At 37.0% G+C, this 12,215-nt stretch overlaps 1 protein-coding gene across 5 annotated transcripts in view; it reads left to right on the forward strand.

Annotated features, from left to right (window-relative positions):
- The window catches only part of CEP131 (centrosomal protein 131), a 73,589-nt gene that overhangs the window by 12,221 nt on the left and 49,153 nt on the right, over nt 1-12,215 (forward strand). For all 5 annotated transcript variants that reach the window (XM_063456313.1, XM_063456311.1, XM_063456310.1 and 2 more), the window contains exons 6-15: nt 305-418; nt 821-970; nt 1,759-1,876; nt 3,351-3,467; nt 3,827-3,986; nt 8,268-8,362; nt 8,470-8,646; nt 8,747-8,947; nt 9,294-9,431; nt 10,408-10,533. In XM_063456313.1, coding sequence (XP_063312383.1) covers nt 305-418; nt 821-970; nt 1,759-1,876; nt 3,351-3,467; nt 3,827-3,986; nt 8,268-8,362; nt 8,470-8,646; nt 8,747-8,947; nt 9,294-9,431; nt 10,408-10,533 — 1,396 coding nt within the window. The remainder of the gene's footprint in view (nt 1-304; nt 419-820; nt 971-1,758; nt 1,877-3,350; nt 3,468-3,826; nt 3,987-8,267; nt 8,363-8,469; nt 8,647-8,746; nt 8,948-9,293; nt 9,432-10,407; nt 10,534-12,215) is intronic.

The raw sequence follows: 12,215 nt of genomic DNA on the forward strand, positions 1-12,215 counted from the left end.
TAACCAAACCCCCCCAATATCTTTTACACTAAAGGGATATGGACATTACAATGTAACTGCGGTCTGTAGAATACTCAGGGAACACAGCAGCTCACAGTGGAGAGATGTGGACTTTGTTATTCTGCAAAATAGCTTAATAGCTTTAACCAATGTATGGTACACTATATCTACAATAATTTTCCTCCAATACGTTTTCCCATATCCGGCATGAAAGATTGCATTGAATCTCTTACAATTTGTAATTCATTAATGAAAGTGGCATAGATTAAATAACCCCAGCCCTGGCTATGTCTCTTCTCATCAGGAGTAACAAAGGTACGGTTGGTAATACCGTCACTACCATGGTGCATAACAACTATTCGTCTGGGGAACGCAGCCTGAATGCCAAGAGCTCCAATCAGAGGTTGTCATCACTCAAGTAAGTGAGTTGAACTGTGAGTTTGGGTTTTTAACAGTTTAACGAGCCCCGTGTTCGTATTGTTAGTCATTGGCTCCAGAATGTCCAGGAGATACCATTATTTCTTTCTGTATCCACGTGGGTGTGCCTGTGGGTATAGAAGCCCACTGAGTGCCACGTGGGGACAAACACGTCCTTGGGAATAGCCCATCCAGGTTTCGTAATAAGGTATCTTGGATGGCATGTTGGCGCACCCCTTTGTGATGGCAAATACTTCACCCAGTGAGTGACGCTCATACTCTGCAAAATGCGCCTCGCTTTGAAATGTCAGTAACTGCTTGGCGCTCAGAACGTTAACATCTGTTTGTTTATTTTACGGGTAAGAATTTATAGCATCTTTAAACAGATCTTCTCTCCCTGCAGTAACCAGAGACCCCTGACTTGTGAGGATTTGGGGGGAAGTTTCCAGAAGTCCCAGAAGAATTTATCCAGCACTAGCAACTTGGGGCGTAATAACACGGGAGGAGGCACACCTCAGAAGAGAAGAGAGGTGACCGCAGAGGAGGCGGAGAGGTAAGCGCTCTTCTTTTTCATGAAAACGTGATTAATAGATTTATCTTCCTCTATGGCGCTTTAATCATTCTTTAGCTCTCAACTCCTATCATCCCATGGAGGCTGCATGGACTATTATCCAGAGAGACTGCCAATAACCCTTCTGTATAATGAAATCCGTGAGCTTTTAGTAACTTGGCTTGACCGTTCATTGAAAGCTGATCTGCCAATATCAAGGTTATCCCCAATTACCTCTAAATAACTCATCTGTAAAGCTAAATGGCTACAAAATGTGTGTCCTTAGGATGACGTTGCAATATAAATAGGAGTATTGTCACATTTCTTGAAATGAGAGTAATTTAACACAGAAAGCTGCTCTCGCTTATAGTGCTCATATTTAAATTAGCCCTCCGAATACCATAACAACTTAATCATAAAGTCCAGGTGCCAGCTTACCTTCAAGGGTTAAACTGCAAATGAACTATTTAACTCAAAAGTCTAGTGTTTGGCAACGGTCAGCTCTTGCCTGAACTTCTGTTGCAGTGCGAAGCTTCAAACGGGGAGCCTCGGACAGGGGCACAGCTGAGACTCTGAGAGTAAATTAATATAAAATCCGCGCTAATGTAAAAGCTGTCTTATAAAAAGGCAGCACTTTTCCTGCATATTACATGTTTTCTCTTTATAATAACATTTTGTCAGCGCCCATGATTCTCTAGGTGAATTCACCCTTTAAAGGGAATGAATGCGCCATGATGACAGATTTGTCAAAAAGCCAACGCTCTTACGCTATGTTTATAAATTCTCTAAAGGTTCATCCAGCAAGTGAACACCGCAGCCGTCACCATCCAGCGTTGGTACAGACGCCATCGCCTGAAGCGGAAATCAGGGGAAGATTCTTTAAGACACATTTTGGCTTCTAAAAAGGAGGTAAATAGCCGGTTTATTAGAAAGGCAAATTCCCGTAATGTCCTCTTTAGAACGCTCCAATCAAATAGACCAGACCTCTCCCGTGCTGTGTGGTAATAGATGGCGATGCAGGGATGAGGCAGTAGACGCTGATATTAGATAAGTCTTGCGCTCACTCCCATCACTCCTAGGCAGCAGCAACGACCGCAGTACATATCAGCCCCAATATATAGTAAAAACCCAAAGGAAAAAAAGTTACCTGCGCTCTCTCCTTAATCCCTCTGTATATTTAGACAAATGGAGGTCATTTAGTTGCTCCAATGGCCATTGGAGGGAATGCCCGCCTGCCAACGTCAAGGCAGACCCCCCTAAGCGGGTCCTACACTGACCCTTCACCTTGCTTCCTTGAGAAAGGGGTATTTTTTATATACACCCCTATATACTTATTAACCCTTAATAGGGAACACATGGGATGGACGGCAGCATTGTCACTTAGCTGTGTGATACAAAAAGTGAATACAAATACAAAAAGAACAGTCCTGCACTTACTCCCATCACTCCTGGGCGGCAGCAGACCTGCTTAGGGGGGGTCTGCCTTGATGTTGGCAGGCGGGCATTCCCTCCAATGGCCATTGGAGTAACTAAATGACCTTCATTTGTCTAAATATACATAGAGATTAAAGAGAGAGCACAGGTAACTTTTTTTTCTTTGTTTTTTACTATATATTGGGGCTGATGTGTACTGTGGTTTTTGCTGATATTAGATGTTTAAAGGGACACTGTAGGCACCCAGACTACTTCAGCTCATTTGTGGTCTGGGTGAAATGTCCCTTGTCACTTAAGTTTCTGAGAAACTGCAATAATTACCTCTGAGGGTTAACTCCTCCTCTAGTGGCTGTCTACCAGACGGACCAAAGGGCCGTTTCGATTCCAGAAGCCCTCTGGTGGCTGTTATCTGACGAGAACCTGCAGCGTATTAGGTCTCCCCCGCTGGCTGACACCGGCTAGGGAGGAGCATGAGTGGAGCCTGAACCAGCGCCAAGGGACATTGGAACTGGATTCAGGTAAGTTTTAACCCCTTCAGCATTGTGAGAAGGGGGCGCGAGGGAGGGGGCACTGCAGGGGCCTATAGTGCCAGGAAAACGGCTTTGTTTTCCTGGCACTATAGAATCCCTTTAAGCTTTGATTTCCATGCAGAGATTAATCTAGTGTTTGATTGTTGCTGCTCCTACCTATAGATAGGATAATACTCAGTCCTGATATATTCCGAGCATTGCGAATGAACAGATTATTCTGAGTTTCTCCTTTTGAGAGCATATTCTCTTAAAATAAGTGCAATTTAAGAGCTCTTCATTCGGAAAAAGTGCCTTTTTACACCCTATAATTGCACGTAGCCTCTGCACGGTTTCGCTGATATCCATGACACTTGCATTTCACATCGTGTTATAAACTCTACTCTGTCTGTCCCTTGTTTGTGACATTTGTTTATGTGAAGGAGCGCGAGCAACACGCTGAAGAGGGCAACCTCTTTGTCTCCCAGCAAGCCAAGGCAGACGAACGGCGAAGAATCCGTGAAGAGAAAGCGCGTCAGGCGAGGAGAGCAGCCATTCAGGTACGGGTCACAGGATCAGCTCAGCCACAATGTAAAACTCTGAAAAATATCAAACCAGCAGCGTTACATTGTATCAAAACGACTTTTCTTTATTTATTACCGGCATCTATAAAGCACCAACATAGTCTGCAGCGCTGTACACTTTCTTAGTACTGTTCCTGTCTCTGGGATAATTTCTTTATTTTCTGTATTTCAGAGAAACGAGTTAAAGGGGCACTCCAGGCTTAATTACCATTTCTAATGCAATTTTTAAACCGCAAAAATAAATAACCTTTTGAGGTTCCTGCAAGCTATGGATTATAAGAGGGGCTGGATTTGAGATATCGGTGACCTGTAATCTGTGCATTTCTTGTGTTTAGGAGTTGCAGCAAAAGCGAGCGCAGAAGGCGGTGGATGCAAAGCGAGTGGCGGAGGAGGAAGTGCAGAAGTTGGTAGAAAGTGGGAAGCTGGGGAGAAAGAAGACCAGCAGGAATTCTGGGCCTTCACCACTAGGTGGCAGCACTAAAGCCAATAACACAGGTACAGACTGAAAGCGTATCTAAAGGTAAAGCAAAGCATCAAGTTAACTGTGTCTAGTATTGCTTCACCTGTTTTTAAGCAATATCCTGAGGACGTGTAAAATCGCTGTATGTGCCCACACCGTGCAGTGAGAGGCCGTAATCTCTGGGGCCTCTCACTGCACATATAGCACAGTTTATTATACTATTATAATATATTGTACAGCTTAATTTACTATTATAACATATTATACAACTTATTGTACTGTTATAATAGTATAATAAACTGTGCTATATGTTATATTAGTACAATAAACTGAATAATATATTATAATAGTTTATTAAGCTGTATACAATGCTATAATAGTACATTAAGCTGTATAATATGTTATATTAGTACATTAAGCTGTATAATATGTTATATTAGTACATTAAGCTGTATAATATGTTGTATTAGTACATTAAGCTGTATACAATGCTATAATAGTACATTAAGCTGTATAATATGTTATTATAGTATATTAAGCTGTATAATATGTTATATTAGTACATTAAGCTGTATAATATGTTATATTAGTACATTAAGCTGTATAATATGTTATATTAGTACATTAAGCTGTATAATATGTTATTATAGTATATTAAGCTGTATAATATGTTATATTAGTACATTAAGCTGTATAATATGTTATTATAGTACATTAAGCTGTATAATATGTTATATTAGTATATTAAGCTGTATAATATGTTATATTAGTACAATAAGCTGTATAATATGTTATATTAGTACATTAAGCTGTATAATATGTTATATTAGTACAATAAGCTGTATAATATGTTATAATAGTACATTAAGCTGTATAATATGTTATTATAGTATATTAAGCTGTATAATATGTTATATTAGTATATTAAGCTGTATAATATGTTATATTAGTACATTAAGCTGTATAATATGTTATATTAGTATATTAAGCTGTATAATATGTTATATTAGTATATTAAGCTGTATAATATGTTATAATAGTATATTAAGCTGTATACAATGCTATAATAGTACATTAAGCTGTATAATATGTTATTATAGTATAATAAGCTGTATAATATGTTATTATAGTATAATAAGCTGTATAATATGTTATTATAGTATATTAAGCTGTATAATATGTTATATTAGTATATTAAGCTGTATAATATGTTATATTAGTACATTAAGCTGTATAATATGTTATATTAGTATATTAAGCTGTATAATATGTTATATTAGTACATTAAGCTGTATAATATGTTATATTAGTATATTAAGCTGTATAATATGTTATAATAGTATATTAAGCTGTATACAATGCTATAATAGTACATTAAGCTGTATAATATGTTATTATAGTATAATAAGCTGTATAATATGTTATTATAGTATAATAAGCTGTATAATATGTTATTATAGTATATTAAGCTGTATAATATGTTATATTAGCACATTAAGCTGTATAATATGTTATATTAGTACATTAAGCTGTATACAATGCTATAATAGTATAATATGTTATATTAGTACATTAAGCTGTATAATATGTTATATTAGTACATTAAGCTGTATAATATGTTATATTAGTACATTAAGCTGTATAATATGTTATATTAGTACATTAAGCTGTATAATATGTTATATTAGTACATTAAGCTGTATAATATGTTATATTAGTACATTAAGCTGTATAATATGTTATATTAGTACATTAAGCTGTATAATATGTTATATTAGTATATTAAGCTGTATAATATGTTATATTAGTACATTAAGCTGTATAATATGTTATATTAGTATATTAAGCTGTATAATATGTTATATTAGTACATTAAGCTGTATAATATGTTATATTAGTACATTAAGCTGTATAATATGTTATATTAGTATATTAAGCTGTATAATATGTTATATTAGTACAATAAGCTGTATAATATGTTATATTAGTACATTAAGCTGTATAATATGTTATATTAGTACAATAAGCTGTATAATATGTTATAATAGTACATTAAGCTGTATAATATGTTATTATAGTATATTAAGCTGTATAATATGTTATATTAGTATATTAAGCTGTATAATATGTTATATTAGTACATTAAGCTGTATAATATGTTATATTAGTATATTAAGCTGTATAATATGTTATATTAGTACATTAAGCTGTATAATATGTTATATTAGTATATTAAGCTGTATAATATGTTATAATAGTATATTAAGCTGTATACAATGCTATAATAGTACATTAAGCTGTATAATATGTTATTATAGTATAATAAGCTGTATAATATGTTATTATAGTATAATAAGCTGTATAATATGTTATTATAGTATATTAAGCTGTATAATATGTTATATTAGTATATTAAGCTGTATAATATGTTATATTAGTACATTAAGCTGTATAATATGTTATATTAGTATATTAAGCTGTATAATATGTTATATTAGTACATTAAGCTGTATAATATGTTATATTAGTATATTAAGCTGTATAATATGTTATAATAGTATATTAAGCTGTATACAATGCTATAATAGTACATTAAGCTGTATAATATGTTATTATAGTATAATAAGCTGTATAATATGTTATTATAGTATAATAAGCTGTATAATATGTTATTATAGTATATTAAGCTGTATAATATGTTATATTAGCACATTAAGCTGTATAATATGTTATATTAGTACATTAAGCTGTATACAATGCTATAATAGTATAATATGTTATATTAGTACATTAAGCTGTATAATATGTTATATTAGTACATTAAGCTGTATAATATGTTATATTAGTACATTAAGCTGTATAATATGTTATATTAGTACATTAAGCTGTATAATATGTTATATTAGTACATTAAGCTGTATAATATGTTATATTAGTACATTAAGCTGTATAATATGTTATATTGGTACATTAAACTGTATAATATGTTATATTAGTATATTAAGCTGTATAATATGTTATATTAGTATATTAAGCTGTATAATATGTTATATTAGTACATTAAGCTGTATAATATGTTATATTAGTACATTAAACTGTATAATATGTTATATTAGTATATTAAGCTGTATAATATGTTATATTAGTACATTAAGCTGTATAATATGTTATATTAGTACATTAAGCTGTATAATATGTTATATTAGTACATTAAACTGTATAATGTTATATTAGTATATTAAGCTGTATAATATGTTATATTAGTACATTAAGCTGTATAATATGTTATATTAGTATATTAAGCTGTATAATATGTTATATTAGTACATTAAGCTGTATAATATGTTATAATAGTACATTAAGCTGTATAATATGTTATAATAGTATATTAAGCTGTATAATATGTTATTAGTACATTAAGCTGTATAATATGTTATATTAGTATATTAAGCTGTATAATATGTTAGTATATTAAGCTGTATAATATGTTATATTAGTACAATAAGCTGTATAATATGTTATAATAGTACATTAAGCTGTATAATATGTTATTATAGTATATTAAGCTGTATAATATGTTATATTAGTACATTAAGCTGTATAATATGTTATATTAGTACATTAAGCTGTATAATATGTTATATTAGTACATTAAGCTGTATAATATGTTATAATAGTATATTAAGCTGTATACAATGCTATAATAGTATAATAAGCTGTATAATATGTTATTATAGTACATTAAGCTGTATAATATGTTATATTAGTACATTAAGCTGTATAATATGTTATTATAGTACATTAAGCTGTATAATATGTTATATTAGTATATTAAGCTGTATAATATGTTATATTAGTACATTAAGCTGTATAATATGTTATATTAGTACATTAAGCTGTATAATATGTTATAATAATATATTAAGCTGTATAATATGTTATATTAGTACATTAAGCTGCATAATATGTTATATTAGTACATTAAGCTGTATAATATGTTATATTAGTACATTAAGCTGTATAATATGTTGTATTAGTACATTAAGCTGTATACAATGCTATAATAGTACATTAAGCTGTATAATATGTTATTATAGTATAATAAGCTGTATAATATGTTATAGTATAATATGTTATCATAGTAAATTAGGTATTGGAGATTGTGCTGCTTAGTGTCCTTTAATTAACTTCTTTGTTACCCATTACAGACTGTGGTTTCCTTATGGTTAATATGCTGATTTAATATTAATATCTGACATTACATTTAGTGTATTGTAAGTGGTAACTGAGCAAGTCTTCTTAATTCCTGTCCCCAGGTACCAGAGCCCCGGCCACACAAGAAGAGGACAGCTCTGTGACTTCACCGTTCAGTCCCGCTCCAGAAAGCAGGCTTAGTGAGCAGAAGGGGCAGGTATGTGTGCGTGTGACCTCCCTGTACGTCCTTATATCTTCATGGGCTATGGGTGGACCCTTGTCTTCTTCATACTCCTTCCTCACAAATGTTCTCTTAATTATCAGGTATTGACGCCCTTGGATCGGGCAATTGAAGATCTGGATATTGAGGTCTCCGCAAGAAGAGCACAGTCTAAAACCACCCTTACTGAGCTACTTGATACGCTTAAACAGCTGGAGGAGCCCGAACCACAGCTTGAAGTCAAGTCTGAGTCCAAGGACAGGTTCCGGTGGATAGATGGGGTGAGAAGTGATAAGGACACTTGTTTCTGGCTCAGATCGAGCTCTTTGTGTATTGTTAATCTAGAGGTGTAATGGACTATGCATGCTTCTTCTTCAATAGGATGGAGACACTTCTCTAACCGTTGATAATCTGGAGCGCCTCAGTCAGATGATGCGCAGTGGGCCGGGAGAACAGAAAGACTTGCAGGATGGCGTGCTTCTCTCAGAAGCCAAACTTCAGAGTATTATCAGCTTTCTGGATGAGATGGAGAGATCGGAACAAGAAAGGCCGCATTCTGCGGCCTCCAATACTAATAAAGTGGTAACTATATGTCTTTCCAACACGTGCAAATTATGGGTTGCAATCCCTGCATTGTTTATGGTTCATTCCACTATGTATCTACCAGTCTTTACACACAGTAAACACTAGATACAAACATTAGTGCAATGCCACTCTCTTTTTACATGTCCACTGATACAAATTGTGACGTACTTTGACCTGTAACACCCGGGGCTGTGTGTTTTGGGAGGTTTTTTTTCACAGCACATTTTATCAAACGTTTGTGAAGTCTAAACATAGTTATCAGACTTATTTAACATAGACACCTTATTTTTGGCTTATGTTTATCCTGTTATTCCACACATCCCGTATTACGTCTTTAATGTAGGCCTTGCTATCGGAGGAGGAGCTGACACATCTGGAGCAGGCATCGGCAGTGGCCACGGAGGTGACGAGTTCCATGCTGAAACTTCGTCTGGAGGTCGACGAAAAGAAGAAAACCGTGAACCTGCTGCAGACTGCACTCGTATGTACTCAGGCGGAGTATCTCGACTATGGTCACACTGCAGTTTTCTGTATTATTTCATACTAACCCCGGCAGTTCTAGATTAATCTAGTTTTGTAGTTTTTTTATTTGTGAAGTTCGTAAACCACATGTGTGTGTGTTTGGATCTGGTAAAAATAGCCAGATATGAACAAGAAAAATGAAAACCGTGTGATAGACAGGAGCAAAATCAGGGAATGAGCTTTACAGGGGAACGAGGATAGGATGTGGATACCATCAATGGGGGAAAACGGTCACTTTTCTAAATGATCCTTATTATATCCCCCTGGCTGTCAATAAGACAACCAGTCCTGTTACTTCCTGGTTGGTTAGCTCAGTGGAACTAAACACGAGTCCGCAATAGCCCATAGTACCTGCCTTGCAAAGACTTCTCATTGAGCTGCATTAGGAAGCCTGTGATTGGACAGCCACAGAAAGTCTGGGCGGGGTTAGAAGGGGAGGGCATGCACAGGCTGCAGACAAGAGATTTGCAGCTTTTACAAGCGGTTTTTAGATCTACCATAATGAAAAACAATACAAAATGACATGCATGCACAGTTTTATTGGAGGCATATCTGCCAAAGAGTGTTACAGGAGAACAGTGGAGTGTCCCTTTGAGGTGTCTGGGGTGGCCAGATACATATATTTGCTGTTCGCATAGTGAGCAGCTTTGTACTGACTCCCCTGAGAAGGTTAAAGGATGTGCAGAGCTTTTTGAGCGCCTGTATAATTTTTTTTTTGGGGGGGGGGGGGTTGTTTCTTGTTCAGACGAGATTTGGTTAAACATCTATTTGCTATAATGATGCCCGCCGCAGTATATAGTCCGAGGTGACTGGCAATATTATACAAAACGTCATTATGGTCTCGTGTGAAACCTGCAGTAAAAGTTTAATTTATAGATTGAGGACATTTTATTTTGTACGAAGTTACCATATTTGTTTGTCCTCACTTGGTCCAGGCTCAGCAGAGAGAACTAACTATACGGCACGTGAAACAGACCGAAAAGGAGCTGGGACGCCAACTGAAACAGCAAAGTGAGCAGTACGAGGCTACCATCCAGAGACATCTCTCATTCATTGACCAGGTGAGAGGGGCATTCTCAGACATTGCCAGGAGCCTTACATTCAGAACCCAGGGAATGGGAGGAGCTTTACATTCAGAACCCAGGGAATGGGAGGAGCCTTACATTCAGAACCCAGGGAATGGGAGGAGCCTTACATTCAGAACCCAGGGAATGGGAGGAGCCTTACATTCAGAACCCATGCAATGGGAGGAGCTTTACATTCAGAACCCATGCAATGGGAGGAGCCTTACATTCAGAACCCAGGGAATGGGAGGAGCCTTTCATTCAGAACCCATGCAATGGGAGGAGCCTTACATTCAGAACCCAGGGAATGGGAGGAGCCTTACATTCAGAACCCATGCAATGGGAGGAGCCTTACATTCAGAACCCAGGGAATGGGAGGAGCCTTACATTCAGAACCCAGGGAATGGGAGGAGCCTTACATTCAGAACCCAGGGAATGGGAGGAGCCTTTCATTCAGAACCCAGGGAATGGGAGGAGCCTTTCATTCAGAACCCAGGGAATGGGAGGAGCCTTTCATTCAGAAACCAGGGAATGGGAGGAGCCATTCATTCAGAAACCAGGGAATGGGAGGAGCCATTCATTCAGAAACCAGGGAATGGGAGGAGCCTTACATTCAGAACCCATGCAATGGGAGGAGCCTTTCATTCAGAACCCAGGGAATGGGAGGAGCCTTTCATTCAGAAACCAGGGAATGGGAGGAGCCTTTCATTCAGAACCCAGGGAATGGGAGGAGCCTTACATTCAGAACCCAGGGAATGGGAGGAGCCTTACATTCAGAACCCAGGGAATGGGAGGAGCCTTACATTCAGAACCCAGGGAATGGGCGGAGCCTTTCATTCAGAAACCAGGGAATGGGAGGAGCCATTCATTCAGAAACCAGGGAATGGGAGGAGCCTTTCATTCAGAAACCAGGGAATGGGCGGAGCCTTTCATTCAGAACCCATGCAATGGGAGGAGCCTTACATTCAGAACCCAGGGAATGGGAGGAGCCTTTCATTCAGAAACCAGGGAATGGGAGGAGCCTTTCATTCAGAAACCAGGGAATGGGCGGAGCCTTTCATTCAGAAACCAGGGAATGGGCGGAGCCTTTCATTCAGAAACCAGGGAATGGGAGGAGCCATTCATTCAGAAACCAGGGAATGGGAGGAGCCTTTCATTCAGAAACCAGGGAATGGGCGGAGCCTTTCATTCAGAACCCAGGGAATGGGAGGAGCCTTTCATTCAGAAACCAGGGAATGGGAGGAGCCTTACATTCAGAAACCAGGGAATGGGAGGAGCCTTTCATTCAGAAACCAGGGAATGGGAGGAGCCTTACATTCAGAAACCAGGGAATGGGAGGAGCCTTACATTCAGAAACCAGGGAATGGGAGGAGCCTTACATTCAGAAACCAGGGAATGGGAGGAGCCTTTCATTCAGAAACCAGGGAATGGGCGGAGCCTTTCATTCAGAACCCAGGGAATGGGAGGAGCCTTTCATTCAGAAACCAGGGAATGGGAGGAGCCTTTCATTCAGAAACCAGGGAATGGGAGGAGCCATTCATTCAGAAACCAGGGAATGGGAGGAGCCTTACATTCAGAAACCAGGGAATGGGAGGAGCCTTTCATTCAGAAACCAGGGAATGGGAGGAGCCATTCATTCAGAAACCAGGGAATGGGAGGAGCCATTCATTCAGAAACCA

This window comes from Pelobates fuscus, chromosome 5 (genome assembly GCF_036172605.1).
Source record: "Pelobates fuscus isolate aPelFus1 chromosome 5, aPelFus1.pri, whole genome shotgun sequence".
NCBI classification, from domain to species: Eukaryota; Metazoa; Chordata; class Amphibia; order Anura; family Pelobatidae; genus Pelobates; species Pelobates fuscus.